Source organism: Sander lucioperca, chromosome 7, assembly GCF_008315115.2.
Source record: "Sander lucioperca isolate FBNREF2018 chromosome 7, SLUC_FBN_1.2, whole genome shotgun sequence".
NCBI lineage: Eukaryota > Metazoa > Chordata > Actinopteri > Perciformes > Percidae > Sander > Sander lucioperca.
In genome coordinates this window covers 28,146,852-28,169,216 of record NC_050179.1, presented here as the reverse complement: position 1 = coordinate 28,169,216, position 22,365 = coordinate 28,146,852, and the positions used below count along the sequence as shown (strand labels likewise).

General features: G+C 38.0%; 1 protein-coding gene across 1 annotated transcript; it reads left to right on the top strand.

The window, feature by feature from the left end:
• The first annotated feature begins 1,886 nt into the window (after window positions 1-1,886).
• Window positions 1,887-21,418, top strand: LOC116057636 (probable E3 ubiquitin-protein ligase HERC4). The gene is made up of 23 exons (XM_036002711.1): window positions 1,887-2,276; window positions 4,142-4,259; window positions 4,798-4,874; window positions 9,404-9,610; window positions 9,735-9,826; window positions 10,643-10,773; window positions 11,323-11,447; window positions 12,896-12,966; window positions 13,098-13,216; window positions 13,364-13,423; window positions 13,506-13,611; window positions 14,750-14,945; window positions 15,868-16,016; window positions 16,139-16,255; window positions 16,448-16,546; window positions 17,846-17,974; window positions 18,128-18,268; window positions 18,420-18,589; window positions 18,695-18,755; window positions 19,203-19,273; window positions 19,382-19,565; window positions 19,654-19,750; window positions 20,708-21,418. Exons 1-23 carry the CDS (start codon window positions 2,060-2,062, stop codon window positions 20,923-20,925), a joined length of 2,955 nt encoding a protein of 984 aa, XP_035858604.1. The 5' UTR covers window positions 1,887-2,059; the 3' UTR covers window positions 20,926-21,418.
• Window positions 21,419-22,365: the final 947 nt, after the last annotated feature.

Here is a 22,365-nt window from a genome sequence, read left to right as displayed (position 1 = left end):
CTTTGAACCTGTTTTAAACAGTCTATGCTTTAAACAGGCACTGGAAGAGGTGGACATAGGAAAGGCAAGATCAGCCTTCTTAATACCTTAATACTAAGACAAAAATGGAGTTCAAAACAAAAAATGAAATCTGTATCTTCAACTCAGACGTCACAGAAACATGAAGAACCACAAAAGCAGCAAGCAATAAACTTCAAATCTTCATAAACAGATGCTTAAGAAACATCCAATCTACTAGCCAAACACAATAACTAATACAGAGCTCTGGCAAATCACTAAACAATAACCAGTTGAAACACAAATCAAACGGAGGAAATGGGGTTGGGATGGGCTTACCATGAGGAAACCACCCTCCAGCACGACCAAACAGACCTTAACCTGGAACCCACAATGGAAAAAGAAAGCCAGGAAGACCCTGGAACAGCTGGAGAAGGTCTGTGGAGGCAGAACTCAAGGAAACAACATCATCCTGGAAGGAACAAACATCAAACCAGCTGGAGAAAGTTCATGAATGACCCATGCTTCCCCAGAGAGCAAAATTAAGTGCTGATGCTTTGAACACAACGATCCAAAGTAATTGAGAGTGCCTAGGCCTAGATTGATTTTGAAGATAGAAAGCAACATATTTTCAACAAATGCACAATAACTTGAAGAGCTGTGCTCATTTTTATTGCTGCAGATAGTCAGCTAGGTAAATATAAGTTGAGGTAAAATAATGCAACTCATACATACATATATGAGATATACATATATGTTATGAGATATATACACGTATATTTAGTAAGAATTACCTGCTATCTTTGATGGTGGGACGTAAGAAACCCGGATGTATAGCAGTATTTGACAATTTGTCATATGGGTTATTGTGTTAAATGGCAAAACTGGATAGCATTTATTAATGGGCCCCACTACTGTGAGTCAACAAGACCCTGGACTTTTCTTGAAGAGCCTGTTTATTTTTCTTCTGGTCCACATATTAATTTCAAGGATGAAACTGTATATAGTCCTTTTTTACTCATGGCACTGTGTTTTACTCCTTTACCTTTTTTAAGTTTATATGAATAAAATTATGAATATACACTTGAGAGGAGATTACTAAAAAGTATATTTAACCAAAGACAATGTTATCTCAAATTGGCCATTGCAGACTTGGAACTACTGTACCAAAAACTATCAAACACATGTAAATACTTATGTTTTTTTTCTCAGTATCTGGTAAACAGAACGCCCCTCTGTTGGTGGGGTATTTGGTTCTTTCCAGCTGAGCAATATGATTGTATAGGAATTCAGCCTTCTTTTAAGTATATGTAATACTACATTAATAGTTAACGTAACATTAGCATCCCTACGAGTAACTTTATCACTACTGGTATTCACACAAATCCACATCTGAATGTCTCGTAGAAGAAGGGAATTGACATCAGTAGTTTTTTTTTTCTAGGACAGAGGTTCTCAAACTATTTCATGTTAAGGACCCCTAGATTGACACAAATTACGGACCCCCATTTGATAAGTTGTTTTTTTTTCCAGGGTCCCCCATCTGATGGATCTTTACTTTTAGATATTTTAATACAGAGGGTCCCCAGCAAAAAGAGGAGTCACTTTTCCATCCCAAAGTGACTCCTCTTTTTGCTGGGGACCCCTGGAAGCCCCTCAAGGACCCCACTTTGGGAACTACTATTCTAGGAGACAAGTTCAGTAACATGCTGAGTGTGTGAGCTTTTCATCCAATTAACCCTGAGTTGAGTATTTCAGTAGTTTTGCCATTTACTCTATTCAATCATCGAACACCGTCTAAATACTGTAGGCTATGCGTAAACAGGAGTTATTAGTCCGTTATCAACTCCAGTTTCCCTTTCGTTTTTCTTTTCACCTGCCTCTGACTCAGTGGGCGTGTTGTTTTCGTTTCATCATAGCTTATTATATGTTTAGTAGCCTAAGTTTTGTTTTCCGTTGCTCACAGCAAAGTTTGCATAATCAACCAATCAAGTTTCGTTTCTGACTGACAGAGCTGAGGCATAAAAATCAGCTGTCGGTTCTCCAGAGCCACTTCACCAAAATGTTTTCATGGGGAGAGGACTGTGAGCAGGGCTTTCGGTTGAGAGACGGCTCAACTATATCAACAGGTGACGGAGTTCACTTTTTAAACCTGAGTTTTGACATCACGGATGTGTCAGCAGGTCACAATGTGCTCGCCTTCGTCAAAAGTAATGGAGATACATCCATCATTCGCACAAATGAGAGCACAGATGGGATAAGGGTCAGAGGAAAACAGAGTGAGTATTCATCTCATTTTCCTATCTTAACCATGGGCGTTGGAGCTACTCGCACTACTTTTCTTCTTTTTTTTAATTATAAGTTTAGGACCACCAAACTTTTTCCATGTTTTTTTGTCCGTGCGTCATTAATACATCCATTCAGCGTGTATATTGAGAGAATATCCAAATTAATGAAACACCACACCGCGTTTTCACTGCTACCTTGCACCCATAGACTGGAACGCGCACACACGGGAGCTCCAGTCCAGAGCACCGCTGTTTGAGAATATAGGCCAGGGGTGTCCAAACTTTTTTTTAAAGAGTGCCAGATTTGATAATGTGAAGATGCCGGGGGCTAATGGTCCCTTCTGACATTAAAAAAAAAAAAAAAAGTTACATACAAATGCACTGATCAATAACAATTTACAATTTCATTGTCACAATTATCTTTCTTTTTTTTTTTAAATGGCAATGTAACCAAATCAACGCCACTCAGACATGAACAGATCTAAAAAAACAAAAACAAAAAAAATTCTGCCTTACTTTTATATCTGTAGTCAGATAACCAAACGTACTGTATGGAATAGGCTACCTTTAACTTAGAAGTTGATAAATAGCTTAAACTCATGTTTATTTTAAACATGACTTATTATGAGAAATGCAAAGTTTTTTTTAACATTTAAGCTTATACAACATGACTCTTGCTCTTTTCCTTCACAAACCGAGGCTGCAGGCCGTATGAAGGCTGGGGGCCGGACTTTGGACATGCCTGAAAAAGGCCTATGCAATGAGTTTGAGACAGAGTGGCAGAGGTGCACTAGACCAGGGGTCTTCAACGTTTTTTAAGCCAAGACCCCTTAATTGAAAGAGAGACTGAGCAGGGACCCCCTACTACATATATTATATAAAATGAAGTTGCCTACAATAACTTGTAGGGCGGCCTAAAGCCTTTATACATGTGGCACAGTGAATCATTAGTATTAACTGTATCTGTGGATGGCCTTAGTAACTGCCTTACCTATAGGCCAGTAAGCAGTGGGGATTTATATTTGCTAATAATATGTTAGATTTATGTTCATTCAAAAGTCTTTCATTTTTTTAAAAACTTTCAAGTCACCAAGATAACAGACCAACAACATAATCTTTGAGCCTTAGGTCAGCGGCGAAGCACAAAATTCTGGGCCCTGTAGAAAGGCATTTTCTATGGGCCCCTCCCCGCATCCACAGCTATTCATTCTAGCATCTTTTTGGGCCCTCCTCACATGAGGGCCCTGGGTACTCAGTCCCCTTTTTCCCCCCAGTCCGACGTCCCTGCCTTAGGTCCTGGTGATTCTTTAGTAGAAAGGATTGGAAGATGAGCATATTGTATTTTGGAGAATGCAAAAAATGTATTTAACATAATTTGCAATTACATGCAAGCATAAAGAAATCCTAAAGTATAAATAAACAATGAGTTATTATTAAAGATGGCTCTAATTTAGACATCAAATCAATTTCTGTACTTTTAATAAATAAAAATATGTGATTTTGGGCCAACCACTTCCTCTGGATGAAAGTAGCCTACAAAATGTACCCACATTTTTTTCTCATTCTTGTATAGCCAGATAAAAGTATCAAACCACCTGTTGAAAGGCAAGAGAATACAGGAAATGACATCTGCAATGTTAAAAAAATAAAATTGGGGGAGGACCCCCAGACCCTCCCTTAATATTGTCCTTCCCACATTTGCAATGCTTGTATGTAACACATGAACTGAGTCTGACCGATAATTTCCTTCTTACAAAGTTCTAACTAAAGAAAGTTTTCTTATTTGCAGTAATGATGCTATATAACCAGACGCATCACTTACACCTGCTGTGTTCCTGTGGTCTGTGTTCTTTCAGAGTTTGTGAAGTGTAAAGAGAAGATTCAGGCTGTGAGTTGTGGTGATGATATGGTCACACTGCTGTCTGAGAGAGGAAAAGTTCTCTGTGTGGATGCAACTCGCACTTACATTCCAAGGTAAGGAGCAGCTAAGGTTATGCTATCGATCACTGTTCTGAATTAGCAACAAAATGTGTAAAATGTCAGAGATTTTGAACAATGTGACTGAAAAAATTGTCTTGCAAAATCTTCACTTAGATCAGTAGTGTCAAACTCAATTTCACTAAGGGCCACACTGGAAAATGAGAATCACATCAAGGTCCAGATATGTAAAGTTTATTGACATGCTTTTATTAAATTGAAAAAGTAAAATATCTTTGACTGTATCATTGCATGGCTCATATAGTCTTCTCACTTACAGTTTGGTTGACATAAAGTCCTAAAAAAGTCAGTAAAAAGTTCCTCAGCCATCATAGAAAAAAGTGCCCAAAAAGTTTGGAAAAAGTGACAAAAAGTTTGGAACAAGTGACCAAAACTTGATATGTGTGCCGGATCAAAATCTGCGAGGGGCCAAAGTTGGCCCGCAGGCCTTGAGTTTGACAAGTGTGACTTGGATTCATGCTAGTCAGCCCTGATGTATTTGAGCTCAGTTCTTTTCTGTTTCTTGTTCTCTCAGGCCCCTTGAAGCTTTGTGTAAAATACCAGTTTCTCAGGTTGCTTGTGGGAGCCAGCATTCAGTTGCCCTGACCAAAGGTACAGTAAAGTACAAGTTGAAATGAGAGTCATAGGCAATCAATTCATTTTACCCACATACTACTGGTGCTGTAGTGAAGACCTGCTCGCTCCCCTCCAACATTCAGTTAATCACCTCATCAAAGTTTGTATCCCACAACAGCTGTTTTTGTTTTTTGTTTTTTTTTTAAGATTATTTGTTGGGCATTTTTAAGCCTTTATTGACAGGACACCTAAAGAATTGAAAGGGGAGCGAGAGGGGGAATGACATGCAGCGAAGGGCCGCAGGTCAGAGTTGAACCCAGGCCCGCTGCGTCTAGGAATAAACCTCCATATACGGGCTCCCGCTCTACAAACTGAGCTATCCGGACGCCTGACAACAGCTGTTTTTGTAAACCCTTTGTTGTGTTGACTTTGTTGTGGGAAAAAGGTCCGTGTACTTGGTGGCCAACGGATTTTCGTTTTGAAAGGAAAAAAACAAAAACGAAAAACGGCCAGTTTCCCAATTACCATTAGTAAATAGGAAAACAAAAAACGGAAAACAACCCATTATTCGTTTTTTGTTTTGATATTAAAAAACGGAAAACGAAAAACAATCTCGTTATCCGATTTTCTTTGATGTATTTGTAGATGGAACTCGGAAATTAAAATGTGTGTATAAATGGTCCGTGTACTTGGTGGCCAACGGATTTTCGTTTTGAAAGGAAAAAAACAAAAACGAAAAACGGCCAGTTTCCCAATTACCATTAGTAAATAGGAAAACAAAAAAACGGAAAACAACCCATTATTCGTTTTTTGTTTTGATATTAAAAAACGGAAAACGAAAAACAATCTCGTTATCCGATTGTCTTTGATGTATTTGTAGATGGAACTCGGAAATTAAAATACGTGTGTATAAGTCGTATTCCTTAATTTTGCATTGGTATTTTTTTCGTGACCGGAAGTTACTCCCGCCACGCCAAGACCCGCCCTTCAATAGCATTTATTGGCCAGTACCGCCTGTAAGATCCGTTCTGTGCATGCGCATAATTACGTAGTAGAAAACTAACAATGTCCCTGTGCGATTTGTAACCATAGACTGTATATAAGTAACGTGTCAACACTTTACGACCAAACATTACAACTTTTTTATTAAATCTTTTTTTATTAAATCTTTATTATACAATAGTCATAGCTACAAACATTCGAAACTTGTCACTGATCCAAAACCGTGTAGCGACATCGTTGTTGTGTTGTTTACGTTAATGTTTTCACCTAATACTTCGTCTTGACTAATAACCATAGACTGTCTATTATTAATGCGATGAAGTGTAAACGTACATAAGTGTCCTTTTGAAGATGGGATGACAGCTCTCCCAGCCACCACTGCTGTATACCACTATAGTAGCTACATGCTAACGGCAGTAAACACTATAGTAGCTACATGCTAACGGTCATCTTAGCTGGCAATGTTGTTAATTCTCCCCAATTCCGGGTCACATTCCTGCTGAAACATGTCCGATTGTGTAGTGTTTGGTCTGCGATTTTTGACGTTAGAAAGTGCTGCTTCGTTCCACTACAATCTAACGTTAGCATACTCATAGCTAACTATTGTAGCTGCATGCTAACGCGACATAGCGGAGCATATATAGCTAGCTATGTACGTATATAGCAGGACTTTGTACCGTAAAAATCACCAATAAAGGCTTCTAAACCAAATACTAAACAAATACAAATACAGTAAAGTGACCGGAATTAGGGGTGAAATGTCCAGCATTGAGCTACATAATAGTTTGCTAGGAGTATGCTGGTCTCTCACAGAGATCTCATTTGTAGCCCTGTTTTTACCTGATACTTTCATAAAAGTACAAACACATTAAGTGAGAGGTATACACATGCTTAAACTTTATTTAAAACATGGTTAACCTGAAGCAGGACGGAGTCATGACTTATAACACCAAAGCAAGGCTTCTAGCTCAGGCTAGCTAGCGTTAGCAAATTACCTTCAAAGTTGCAAAGAAATGACGAAACGTAAAATTTGAAGCCTTTATTTAATTTGCTACATGGTGTTGTACTGGATGGCCAGACGACCCTCCGTATATCATTAACAGATACTTTAGGCAACTCCAGCAAACACCTTGTAAACTTCATCTCTGCCATCATAACGGTCTACTGTCACTGTCTAATGTTTTCTTCCGGTAACCGGGAATGTCCAAACATCCTTACGCCAATGCGTGCATAGAGCTGTGAAGTTTGCCGGTGTTCGCGCAAGCGTAGAACTGATCAGGCAGTGCACAGAACGGATTTTACAGGCGGTACGGATCGGGTACTGACAAAGGAATAAGATTTATACACACATTTTAATTTCCGAGTTCCATCTACAAATACATCAAAGAAAATCGGATAACGAGATTGTTTTTCGTTTTCCGTTTTTTAATATCAAAACAAAAAACGAATAATGGGTTGTTTTCCGTTTTTTGTTTTCCTATTTACTAATGGTAATTGGGAAACTGGCCGTTTTTCGTTTTTGTTTTTTTCCTTTCAAAACGAAAATCCGTTGGCCACCAAGTACACGGACCGATTATGCACATTATAAAAATGAGCCCGTATTCTCGCTCTTGGGTTAAAACGGAAACATAAATAACAAAAAAACAACAGTTGAAAAACGAGCAGTTTTCCAGTTAATTTTTAATTTGTATGGACATTGGAAAAACGAGAAAACGGAGCTCATAGTTTGGTTTTTCCGTTTTTGGTTTGAAACCAAAAACGAAACATCGACCCGTTTTTTCCTTTTTTCGTTTTTGGTTTAAAACGAAAAACGGATTATACTTTAGTACCCTGACCCTGCTTCAGGTTAACCATGTTTTAAATAAAGTTTAAGCGTGTGTATACCTCTCACTTCATGTGTTTGTACTTTTATGAAAGTATCAGGTAAAAACAGGGCTACAAATGAGATCTCTGTGAGAGACCAGCATACTCCTAGCAAACTATTATGTAACTCAATGCTGGACATTTCACCCCTAATTCCAGTCACTTTACTGTATTTGTATTTGTTTAGTATTTGGTTTAGAAGCCTTTATTGGTGATTTTTTACGGTACAAAGTCCTGCTATATACGTACATAGCTAGCTATATATGCTCCGCTATGTCGCGTTAGCATGCAGCTACAATAGTTAGCTATGAGTATGCTAACGTTAGATTGTAGTGGAACGAAGCAGCACTTTCTAACGTCAAAAATCGCAGACCAAACACTACACAATCGGACATGTTTCAGCAGGAATGTGGCTACTATAGTGTTTACTGCCGTTAGCATGTAGCTACTATAGTGGTATACAGCAGTGGTGGCTGGGAGAGCTGTCATCCCATCTTCAAAAGGACACTTATGTACGTTTACACTTCATCGCATTAATAATAGACAGTCTATGGTTATTAGTCAAGACGAAGTATTAGGTGAAAACATTAACGTAAACAACACAACAACGATGTCGCTACACGGTTTTGGATCAGTGACAAGTTTCGAATGTTTGTAGCTATGACTATTGTATAATAAAGATTTAATAAAAAAAGATTTAATAAAAAAGTTGTAATGTTTGGTCGTAAAGTGTTGACACGTTACTTATATACAGTCTATGGTTACTGTCGGTACACGATCCGTTCTGCCTGCACGATCCGTTCTGCACATGCGCAAAATGTTCGCGCATGCGCGGTTGTACGAGGATTTACGACACTGCACGATCTGTTCCACGCTTCCGGTCGACAGCCAAGCTAACGTTAGTTTAGCTAACAGCTAATTCTGCTAACTGCTAGCTGAGACAGCATGTAATAACTTTAAAAGACCCTCAAAATAAAACTTGAAAATAAACGTTGACATATATAACAAACACCTAACATATACAACAGCTGTTACGTCAGTTCTACTTTACTTGTGCTCATTTAAAATACAATCACTCAATACTTGTCTTTATTGTTATTACTGTGAAGTCTTAATTTAGCTGTAGCCTGCTTTTCCCATTACGTTTGAGTTAACGTTATTTTAGACTGAATCTAGCTGTCAGCTAGCGGTTAGCCGAATTAGCTGTTAGCTAAACTAACGTTAGTTTCCCGGTGGAGGCTAGCCATAGGCTAGCGTGGAACAGATCGTGCAGGTCGTATGGATACGTAAAACAGTATTATCTTGCGCATGTGCAGAACGGATCGTGCAGGCAGAACGGATCGTGTACCGACAGTTACAAATCGCACAGGAACATTGTTAGTTTTCTACTATGTAATTATGCGCATTGTCCTATTTACTAATGGTAATTGGGAAACTGGCCGTTTTTCGTTTTTGTTTTTTTCCTTTCAAAACGAAAATCCGTTGGCCACCAAGTACACGGACCGAAAAAAAACACCTGAGCCAGCATTGAGATAGGAGAGTAAAAGTTGACTCAAAGTCCAATAGGGGCTGAGATGAAGGCCAAGGACAAAATAATTTCATTATAATAGTAAAATCTGTTTATGTATTATTTAAAAAACAAAATGTGATTCACAAAAGGTGAAGATGGAGGGTGTCAGCAAAGTGTGATTTCTCCACAGATGGTCAGGTTTATACATGGGGCAAGGACTCCAGGGGCCAGGGGCCAGCTGGCACCAATTCACCCCAACACCTCAGATCCCTGTCAGCGCTCCCCCTGGTCCAGATCGCTGCAGGGGGAGAGCAGAGCTTCGCCCTCTCTGTCTCTGGTGGTGTGTTCGGCTGGGGCAGAAACCACTGTGGACAGCTCGGGCTGGGAGACACAACAGGTAAAAGACAAAAGCTGTCAATATATCTATATAACGACAGCTTATATCATATATTATATCATTTATTAAAATATGAAGTGTTTTTGTTACATGTAAAACCTAAATGCTAATTTCTTTCCTACAGACAGACATACACCAACTCCACTTCATTACCTGAACTCGAAGAAAACTATTCACATTTCCTGTGGAAAGAACCACACTGCCATTTTGACAAAGGTTAGACAAAGAAAGTTGGCTAACAGTCCCATGTTGTAACCTACCACATTTTAATTGCTGGTATAAAAATGTATAAGAGCAAACAGTTCTAACTTACTCTACAAATGACACTGAAATAATGGAATATGTTTTAAATATTTTCTGGCAAAAAACTACAACTTCAACTTTATTGATATTGTCCCCGAGGTGCAATTTGTGGTGCAGCAAGGCACACATGTAAGACAAACAGACACACAGCACAACAAACAATAACAACAAGGAAATCCACACTAAGTAGAGCACTGAAAAAAATCACATAATTATTAGGTCCTAAATTAAGGTGCCAGTTATTCCATCATAAAGTGCTACTGCGATAAAATCCAGAAAAAGTTTCCTGCCTCACCAATACATGCCCACGCTCACAAGACAGCCAGTACTGTGTGGTCATTTTACTTGTGAGTTCCACAAGTACAGCATGTATGTTCTGTGGAGGTCTAACTCTACTCACTGATGAAAGATAAAATGCATTTAGGGATTCAAAGCACTGACCGCCAAATTCAACAGGCATGGTTGGATTATCCAAAGCAAAGAAATACAAAACTGATCATTATTTTGAGGCAATCACACATCAGTTATTAATATTTTAATATTATTTTACCATACACTGACACTGATCATAACATATATACTTGGGAGTAGAAGCAAGATTAAAAAAAGGTTATTAATAGATGTTTTTTGTGAGAGAAAAATCCTCATCTTAGATCCCACAGATATGTAAATAATAACAATAAACAATAAGTGTGACTTTAAACTATAGTAGTATGGTTGCTTCCTCAGACTGGTGCAGTGTTTACATTTGGCTCTGGCCAATATGGACAGCTTGGGCACAACTCATTCAGAGATGAACTACGACCCCGGCTTGTTGCAGAGCTCTGGGGGGCAAAGGTCATCAAGACTGCATGTGGACGGTACAGTACAATTATAAACTTTAGCAATTCAGCTTATTACCAATTGTGAAAAAAACATGGCCCCATGTTTTTGCTCACAAATGCCACAGTTAAATATTTCTTGAAATCAGTTTGTAAGACCTCATTCAAACACTTCAAAATCACACAGAAAACAATGATAGAGAACGGCAATCCATTTTTGCATAGCTCTATTAGATAAGATTAGATACTTTATTAATGAGAATATTATTGAATATGAGGCTGTATATCTTAACATTTTGAAAGAAGTTCAGATTACAGGAAAGGTGTGTGACTGCCTCTTCCTGTGTGTAATTCTACATTTGACTACAACTTTCAGCAACTGGCTCATATTCTCAGGTTGCATTTCTGTTCATTACACATTCCTTCTGATGATCATGCCCCCTTCTATCAACAGTAGAGTTTATTACACTAGCTATAGTCTAGTGAAATAGAGGCTTGGAGGCTGCAAAAAGAGGCTGCAAAAATGCTGAAAAGTCATTTTTGTTGACATTAAAATGCTGTTTGTGCTATATTGTTTTTCTCAATCAGACATCACACATTAGTGATGACAGACTCCAAGAGGGTCTACTCCTTTGGGTGTGGAACGCAGGGGCAGCTGGGACATGGAGAGGAGAGTCATCCGTCTGTGCCGCTACCTGTTCAACTGCCACAGGGTAACTCCATCTCTAAAAGAACTGATTCCAGTCAAGAAAAGTCAAATGTATTAATAGAGCACTGTATCCAAATTAAAACAAATATTACAAAAAAATTAAAATAAAATATTTTATGATTATATTATTAATTAAGGAGATATAAGCATCATTGTATAAAAACAAAGTGGGTCTTAAGCTGGGATTTAAAAGTGACGAAAGCGAGAAAGACCTGGCAATGAGAGGGAAACTGTGTCACAGTCTGGGAGCAGCAATGGAAGACACCAATATAGGGGAGATTACCAAGACCAGAGTGCATCAAGACCAAGACAAGACCAAGATTTTGAGGGACTGAGACCAAGTCGAGACCAGACCAGTGCAGTTCCACACTGCATGACACGATAACGTGGAAAATGCTAACCATAGGCACTCCTCAAATTGATCTGAAAGATCCACAATCCCACAAAAAACACCCACAGAAAACAAATAAACTCCTCATAGTTTAGGTAGCTAAATTGTATTACCGATGATTTGGCTTACATCTCCCAGACAGCCAGAGCTTTTTCTCTTGTCTCCCACATTCCCTTTTTTAGTAGTGCGTGTTAAAGCTATAGTGCGTGATTTCTGTCTCCCCCATGAGGAATTCTAAGTAATGACAACAAAACTGTCGGCACATCCACATGATACAAGCCTTCCATGATCGCGCACCACCCCCACCCCTCCTCCACACTGTTACTAGTAGCCAAGGGGGACACAAAACATGATGAACTCTTCAGAAGTGGTAATTATCTTTGCTTGATTTCTGCACGTGAAAGTCGCCCGCCGGACAACACCATTTTCTGAACATAGCCATACTGAGAAATACAGAGAGTTTTGTGGAGCTGATAGTCTTTATTAGCTTTGTATCAACTCATTTGGCAATGGCTTGAATGTAACGGACGTTCATTAATATAAAAAAGACATTAACAAATTTTAAATTAGAAATGAGTCAATCTATTGGTTGCATTTGAAGCAGGGAGTTTTACATATAATCACAGTAATGATGTTATTGCTAACACATAAATCAGACAATGAATAAGCAATTTAGTGATATCCCTGCAGTTGTGGTCTTGACCGGTCATGAAATAAAATCCTGAGTCCTCTTTATCTGAGACTGAGACAAGACCGTAGTAAGTAAAAATGCAATCGATTCCGAGACGAGACTGAGACCTTCAAAAAGTGGTCTTGAGACCGGTCTCGAGTACTAAAACACTATCTTCAGCTCCTCAATCCTCCGGTTTGTGAAATCGATCTCAGCGTGCCATCTTAAAGGATGTCACAGCCTTTCTTCTTGGTACCAGTGAGGAGTCCCGCTGCTGCCTTTTAAACTAGCTGCAGGCGAGCTAGGGATAACTGACTGACTCCAATATTAAGAGAGTGACAGTAGTCTTATTTCAAGGATAGAGATAACTTGTATTCTATTATTATTCCAGACACCACTCCCATACTTAGAAACATCTACGCAGGAGGGAACTGTTCGTTTGCAACGTGCACACCTGTTCAGGTACCAACACAAATACGTGCAATACAGACCATAATTGTGGTAGGTGTATTAATACCTTAACCCCAATCATTTTTCTACTGTAAAGTTATTTCCCTAAACCAAACATTAACTCTTTCTTGTTTCTTTCACAGGAAGCTGATGAGAAGTCAAACACTGACAGTGTCAACAATGTCAAACAGCACTCTATTGAGGACATGATTGACAAATGGGTTTCTAAATGTGATTTAAAATCATCAAAAAAGATAAAACAGTAAGTATAATGCAGTAGCAGTTTTTATTTTCTCAATATATAACTGGTTGGTTGAATAGTGCAGTGTTTTATGTTATTTCATTTGGCTCCTAAGCCATTGACACAGTATTCTCAGTGCTATTGACTAACCGTATGAAAACCTCACAGGGAAATCCACAGGACGTTTTCCTCTGCATCCTGTATGAATCGAGTCTTCCTTGACCAAAGGTAAACATCATCTGTGCATGTTCTTCTCATCTTTGTATCTGATGAGTGAAATTACAAATAAATTCACTTGTTATCTTCACAGCAAAGATAAACATTTCCAGACCTCAACAAAGTACTCCGGCTTGAACTTGTCACTTGTGCAACCTGCTTTCGAGAAACTTGTGAAGAAAGATGATGTTTTGGCAGAGGTATGAAACTAAAATGTGACTATGTATGTTTGGTATCTGATCAGTAATTAACAAGGAAGAGTGGGAAGTTTAATTATAAAACCTTTTAGTAATACCCTACTCAGTTATTACCAGTGTTGGGCAAGTTACTCAGGAAATGTAATATGTTACTCTCTCCTTATTACTCCTTAAAAAAGTAACAATATTACTTAGTATCGTTACGTTACTCGTTATATTACTGTATTACTTTTGCGGCAAAATTATGACAAGCATACGCATCGTATAAGAAAGCCTACCTGGGACAAAAAAATTATCATACATTATTCAAGTGACCAGTTATGGTTAAGTAATGCTTATATAGCATGCACAATAATTTATATAGGTTGGGCTTTAAGTTAATGTCTACATGAAGACAAAGGAACAAGCAAACCTCTGCATGGAGACTATGGAGTCTTTTCACTGATTTCACCCTCTACCAAAAGTAAGTCATACGTTGGAGGATGGACAAATATAGTGGACAAAAAGTATGTGGACAACCATAACCCGTAAATAAACAATAATAACAGTTTTCTCATAATGAGATGGCTTGGCTGTGAACCTTAAGACATACATGCTATCAAACATCTTTATCAACCACCTAGTAATATTAGGAAATACCTTAACAAGTAAACCCTTAGTTGATGTTATCAAGAGACGTTTGTTAACATTTACCTAATGTTTAATATTGTATGATTAACTGTTAAGTGATGCTTATTACTGTAATAACTAATGTAAATAGCATCTTACAAACCATTAAACAATGAATCAATCAATACCTTAGTTAACATTAACAACGTTTGTAAATGATAGTTAGACACTTTAGTTAGCTGTTATTTCCAGTTAGGCTTCTGAGTAAATGAACTAATGTTAAAATAGACACCTTAGTTGACTATTATTAACAGTTAGTTAAGGCGTATTACTGCATTAACTAATGGCAAAATAGACACCTTAGTTAACTGTAGTTAACAGTTAGTTAAGGCATTAACTAATGGTAAATAATGCATCAATTCATGCTAATTAATGTACCCTTATTGTAAAGTGCATAATAATATTACAGTAATATATTACTAAGTATTAGTTACTGCCCAGTACTGGTTATTACTTTATATGTTCTCAACAGGTTGAGGCTGCTGTCCTGCACTTGCTTCCCTCTTTCGATGAGAAGTCTGTGGGAGTGGAGGGGTTGAGGATCTTCCTGCTTCTCAATGAGCTCCTGCATGTGATCCAGAGACACAAACTGCTACTGAGCATGAAGCTTGCTGAGGCGGTCGCTGCTGCCATGCAAAGACTGTCTGCTGAAAGCCTCCAGGTCATAGGTACTGTGAGAGATAACTGTTTGAATGTTTGAGAGGTTTCAAGTAATAGGATATGGTGTGCTCGTCAGACCTACAGTAAAACATGGACATCCTACAATGCTATTGTGAAACCTAAAAAATCAAAAAGAAATGTTTTTAACACCCCAGCCCTGTCTACATTTTTTTCATTTTAATAAGATGCTGTACATTCATTGTAATAAGTTGTGTCCATGTATGCAGTCTGGAGTGGGCCAATGTAATAATTATAGACTTTCTCTGATTATTATCAATTAATATGATCATGAATTGAAAAAAGCAACTATAAATTATACAAATGTTATATACATGTTTATATATATACAGACTTTTTTATATGAATGAATGCCCGATACATTCAAGCCATTGTCAAATGAGTTGACACAAAGCTAATTAAGACGATCAGCTCCACAAAACACTCTGTAATTCTCAGTATGGCTATGTTCAGAAAATGGTGTTGTCCGACGACTTTTGCACGCAGAAAATTGAGTGAATATAATTACCTCTTCTGAAGAGTCCATCATCTTTTTTTAATGCTCCGTGTCCTCCTTGGCTTCTAGCAACTGCGTGAAGGAGGGTGGGGGTGGTGCGCGATCACCGAAGGCTTGTATCATGTGGATGCGCTGACAGTTTTGTTGTCATTATTTAGAATTCCTCATGGGGGAGACAGAAACTACGCACTATAGCTTTAAACTTTGAGTTGTTTGAGACAAATAATTAAATGCATTTGTATTTTTCCTAATTCATAATTATTGTTTATTTTATGAATGTATTGATTGATTATATTTTAAGACAAGTAAAGTCTCATATTTAACTATAATTATTCTGATAGCACACTCCAGACTCCAGACATATTTATGACATCTGCTCTGACATTGTCTACAAATCTCCATGTTGTCTTCCTCAGGGGACTGGTGGGCCTCATTGACATCCTCCACCATGGTTAGACATGTTAAGGTGTGGAAGCAGGCCCTCTCACTGATCCTGTCCAATGAGCCTGTTTCTCGCAACTCTGGAGTCAGAAACCTGCTACTAGTCCTCCAGTACATGTACAACGTTAGTATCAGTTGTCTTGATTTTTTTCCTGTCAATGTCTATCTCAACTTTTCTACAAATAATGTTTTCTATTTTCCACCAATCTTTCAAATAATAACTATCTAAATATACCTGTTTTAAAGGCCAACAACAGGATTGCAGGACGTCAGAGAATCCCAGAAAAAACTTTTTGTTTGGGGATTAGCGAAACATTTCTTTGCGAGGATTTGCAGATTTGGCATTCAATGTCAAAAATCCAGGTAAAAAACTATTAAACAAAATACAAATTTAAACCCATCTAAGGATGGCTGTTAAGTCATTCCCTCCTTCTCTCTCACGTTGTTGGTTACTTTTCATATAGTGTGCATTCATGTAAAAAACACCAAATCTTTTAAAAGTCTGTGGTCATCAAGTAAAAAAAATGTTGAGTAAATGATATGCTCTTTTTTCAGGATATGGATCATCAGCCACTTATCCTTTTTAACTTCCCATTTGTGATGGATCTGAAATCAAAGATAATGGCTTTTGACATCAATGCCGCATGCACTCAGGTAACTTGAGTCTGGAACTTTACCTTATGTTAGGTAAACCATACAAACAATATTGTCAGGGTCGTCAGGAAATCTCCAATAAATCAACTTTTATAATTATGTATTATCAATTTATACTTAGTTTTAATGTAAGAAAATGTTTGTCCTATTACATTAACAATGGAGCAAAATGTTTAACCTGACAAACTATTTACGCTATCAATATCATTGTAATACTGCACTAATCAATATTTTTAATTACCAAAGGATCAAATAACAACGTGTAATGTGAAAGTCTCCCCCGCTCTACAGAAGCTTTAAGCATCTTTCAGCTCATTGTTTTGGTTTTACAGCCTATATCTTTACCGGATTGGTTCACTCTTGCCGCTCTTATCAACCTCATCTCCAGCAGCAATTAGCAGCTACTATTAATATTTCTATTAATAATATTTATAATATTAATATTTTTCCTAGGACTTGGTAGAGATCATAACAAAAGATAGAAAAGGATTGTGAATATTGTCAGTAAGGTTAACCAGGTGGACAGACACAACACAACTCCAAATGAATGCTAATGTTGCTCTATATCTACTGAATGTGTAAATACTGTAGGCAGATGCAAATGTTTGCTAAGTTTGCAATAACAACTTTATGTATGGAATAATATATAGCCCCCCTTCAGGCTGATTCAAGACCTTCTAATGCGCTATAATGGCCAGCTCGCTCTACATTATCCTGCTTATTACAAGGCTTATTACACGGCTACTCATACAGAGACCCATTGATGAAGCCTGCGTCCTGGTCGGAACGGTAAACTTTACAGCTGATGAGCACGGCTCTCCAGCAGAAGCCAGGTCGCCCTGATGAGTGGGCTAACCATGGAGATAACTACTGCTATGTTTGCACTGTTGCCAATAGCGCTGTTAGTGATTCCCGTTTGCTCCACCACCTCTCTCCCTTTGTGAGCCGCTGATCAGCGGTATGAGCTCCGTATGAGCACAAATGTTGATTTAGAAACAATTTTATTAATTTAAAACTGGTCCGCCAGAGTCTATGATCAAAACTCCGTCCATGGCAACAGTCTGTTATACAGAAATAGCAAACTGCAGAATGCCATGATTGACCAATCAGAATCAAATCAAGACGTGTAATAAAAAGTGATGATATGTCAGTGTTGTTTTTACAGCTTGTGGCACTACCTCCAAGTGGTCAAAAACAATTAGGCAGCTTTAATAATAAAATGCATTACATTACATCACATAACAATGTAATTATGATAGGAAAATTATTTTAAAACTGACACTTTGAATTGTATTATAGAAAGAACACCAGGCAAATATGTTTTGGCCTTTTTATTTTGAACTGAAGCTGAAGCGAGCATCACTTTTGGAAGGCACCTTCAAACAACTGGCTTCTGCTGATCACAGTGCCTTCAAGAAGCCACTCGTGGTAAATATTTAGTTTTGACCTCATGGTTAAAGCATAAGCAAATGTTGTACATATTTGTATCTTACCTTATTGTATCTTATAATCTTATAATTATTTTCTTACCCTCATCTAAGTGTCTACCTAACAGGAAGAATTATAACTTGTGTCTCTCAGGTCTATTTTGATGAGGACCCAAAGGTCACAGATGTCTACAAAAAAGACCTTTTTCACCACTTGTTTCTTGAAATGGTGTCAACTAAAGCTGGAATGTTTATGTTCAACGACTCTGAAACGCTGGCATGGTTCCCCTCCACAGTAAGACTTTAAATCCTACAGGAACCTTTGGCCATTGAAACGTGGACTCAGGGTTTACATTATTTAACATATTTCCTGCAAATGATGATGAGCAACAATGGAACAATATGCAGTCACCATACATGATCATTGATTACTTTTATCAATACAGGCAACAGAAGAGGAAAAGACAAACTTCTTCCTGGTTGGGGTTCTGTGTGGATTGGCCTTATACAACAAGAGTATCATACACTTCCCATTCCCACTGGCTCTGTTCAAGAAGCTACTCGATGTAGAGCCGACATTGGAGGATATGATGGAATTCAGCCCAAGTGTTGGAAGGTCAGTAGCCTATTCACCTAAATTTAGTAATACACATTTTTGGTTTTATATTGGTGCCTGAATATTTGAGTTTTTTGTTATTTCATTTTTTATTATCTATTTAAGGAGTCTGCAGTACGTCTTGGACTATGAAGATGACCTAGAAAATCTGGACATGTGTTTCTTGGTTGGTGTTTTACTTTTTTTTTTTTTTTTTTTTTTTTATTGCCAGTAATGTGTCTCCTTGGGCTGTGCAATTAATCAAATTCTGATCGCATTTTCGATTTCGGCTCCTTACCATCACAAAAACAATGTAATCCAGAAAAAGGATTATTTTGCACATTACATTTTGCAAGTAAACTCTTATTTTGTCTCGTGTTCTGAAGGGGAATTCAAAAAGTTCAAATGGGAAAAGTATTAAGGGAAATTTCACAGTTTAAGGTGTTTTCACCGTTGCTTTGTTTAACTGTTTAACTGTTTTTTTAAGTTTAATAAATTCAACATCTTTCCAAAGGTCAATGATTAATCATGTTAAATAATGTTGATTTTTAATAAAGTTTATCTTTCTTACAGTATTCCAAAGGTTTTGCAGTGATACCACTAACTTCCTCTCTCTCTCATAATTGATTAACAGATTACCTGGAATGAGACTGAGATTGACCTTGATCCCCGAAATCCTGGAAAGGCCGTGACAGGTCAAAATAAGTAAGACTTTAAATATATTTAAATCGAAGTTGTGAATGTGGCCTGCACCCAGATCAGCTCCGTCTCAGAGAAATGTTTGTTGAATTGAAACTTAAATTTGCTAAACAGGAAGGAGTTTGTGGATGCCTACGTTAGTCATGCCTTCAACACATCAGTGGAGAGTGTGTTTCAGGAGTTTAAGCGGGGCTTCTTCCAGGTGTGTGACAGGGATTTGGTGAAGCTGTTTCGGCCAGAGGAGCTGCAGCGAGTGTTGGTGGGCCAAGATGTCTATGACTGGGCGAAACTGAAACAGGTACTGTTCCAATCACAAACTCCTCTTGTTTTCATTGCAACTGATTTACTACATTTTCACGTTTTAAAAAAAAAAAAACTTTAATTAGAACACAGTGTGGGATCTTCGTGTTGGCTACCCCACCATGCAGATGTTTTGGGAGGTTTTTGATGAACTGACTGAAGACCAGAGAAAAGATTTCCTTTGTAAGTATTGTACCTAATGTTAACAGCTTTTAATTGCAAAGGCCTTTAACCAAACAAGTGATATGTGCGCCTTTGAAAAATATATTCTTTTTACAAACAGCAATATGGTTAATTGTGGTAGTGTCCTAGTAAGCCAGCATAGACAGAAACCGGGCATAGGAACTTTAACACCTAAATGGAATGCAGCCATTGTTAACATCATTCGTTACCTGTGCTTGAAAAGTCAAAACAAATATTTGTAAGAAGAGTTAGGAGAAAAATGTATCCAATGTATTATCATTATGTAAGGGTTAATGCCCATTGAGGTGTCCATTATCAGGAAGTAATGGACCATAGGGAGCATTAACATTAACATTTTTTCATGCAATTTGCAATCAAAATCTAAAGTGTTTTCAAACGATAACTCAATTTCCCTGGTAACACATGAGGGTTTAACAAATACTTAGAATAATCATTACCATCCCATAAGGTTCTTATGCAGTGGAAACATTGTTCACTCCACATGCGTCTTGAGGGACCACTTGTGGTCGGATCATGTTTTATGAAACTAAAAATAAGGTTATTGTCTACCTGCGTTCCCGGGGGACCTCTGTGCCTCTGACACAGCCGCCTTTTGTAGGCAATAATAACATCCAAAAAACTCAATTCACTCTCAGTGGTTTCTGTGACATTATTTTAATAATTAATAAATTTAGAACGGTAAACAGACAGTTTCACCGGAACTTCTTAGTAGGTGTCCTCTTATCACATTTTAATGGACCACTTGCAGCCAATCAGAATCGATTATTCACCTAGATCATGGTATAAAGTTAATTATCATCCATCCATTCAAATAAATAAATAAATAAAGGATCTACTATAGCTGCTATACTAAGCAGATGATGTTGATGCACAGAGATGGTAATAGACAAAAAGTAACTTGAAGATCCCTACTTTCCCTCCACGGTTGTTCTACAGGGTTCCTGACTGGTTTTAGAAGGGTTCCTATTCTTGGCATGGACCAGGTCCAGATGAAGGTTCAACGTATGCAAATCCAGGGCGGTCAGCACTACGATCAGCACTTCCCTAGTTCTCTGACATGTCACTCTATTCTGGACCTGCCCTTATACTCATCCAAGGAGATTATGCGAGACAGGCTGACAGAGGCCCTGATAACAGAGAGAGGATTCTTGTGATGGCGGATCAACAGCTGTACAGGAGTGTGTACTGTATCTATGCTGGGAAAAGGTGGGCCTGATTGTTATTTTAGGATTACATTTCCTGCCCTACCTCAGGATTAAAACTAAATCACTGTACTGAATGCACATGACTTGATGACTTTAAAGCGTAATGTTCTAGCTGATTATGTGTCAAAAGAGGTGTCAGTTAAACTGTATGGTAATGTTGGTGTGTTTCCAGTTTATGGCTCGGTTATATAATTGTATTATATATTAAGAACAGTAAATGTGGTTGGAGAAAATATTGTTATGACAGTCGGATAAGCCAATAGTGTACATTAGGGGTCTATTTAGAAAATGTTCAACCTTTGTTTCAGAAATTTATGTTGCACTCCATTCCTGCAGGGGCCCATTGTTTTATTGTTTTGTCATGACTGTATATTTTGTTTGCACATCATACCATGTAACCATAGTCAATTAAATAGTCAATAAAATATGACATTATAAACAACTTATTGTTATTGACAAATAGTCCATATGCCAAATTCAACTGGAGGGCTGGTTCTTTGTGTGTGTGTGTGTGTGTGTGTGTGTGTGTGTGTGTGTGTGTGTGTGTGTGAGAGAGAGAGAGAGAGAGAGAGAGAGAGAGAGAGAAAGATTGAAACCCAAAACCCCATATAAACCCTATCCTTTGTATAGTGTGCAGGTTGCAGGCAGATATAATATTGAAAGAAAGAAAGAAAGAAAGAAAGGGACCACTAGATGGCCCTGTTATTCTGCAGGTTGGCTGGTTAGATGAAACAAAGAGCAGCTGGGATGAGATCATCCATCAGACTAATGCATATATTTTCAATATAACAATGCTTGAACTCTAAAACCAGATAACAAAAATACATAATATGCAGTACGTTTAAGAATGTGAATGTCTGTAAGGTGATGCTACATATGACATCATATAATTAATTAACATTAAATTAGGCTAACACACACACACACACTTTTTGTTTTCCTTTTTTTTTTTTTACATTTCAACGAGGTCACTAAATACTATACACACTGGCTCCCTATATAGATGGTACAGGAATGCTATTCGAATTGTCCATAGGACGCTCCCATTCTAAGGGCAAAAAGGGTATAAATAGAAACCACTTTTTTGATTAGGTCCCCATTTCCGTCGTGGCCCTGTGTGGTTGTGTGTGAATTCCGGCCAAATTAATAAAGTCATTAGGCCTACTAGCCTGTCATTGAAGCATCTCAGGAATGTGCGTTACCGGTATAACTATGTTATGGCATATTGTGCCTCCTTGTTATTTTAAGAAAAGCACACATTAGTCAGTTATATAATTTCTTGGACTTCCGAAGCATTCATTCAGTCATTTTCCTCTCTCCACTGCCAACGAGCATGCGTACTATAGGCTCGCGGCCGCTGGCTGCTGCTGCGCCGCGGGAGCGAGTTGG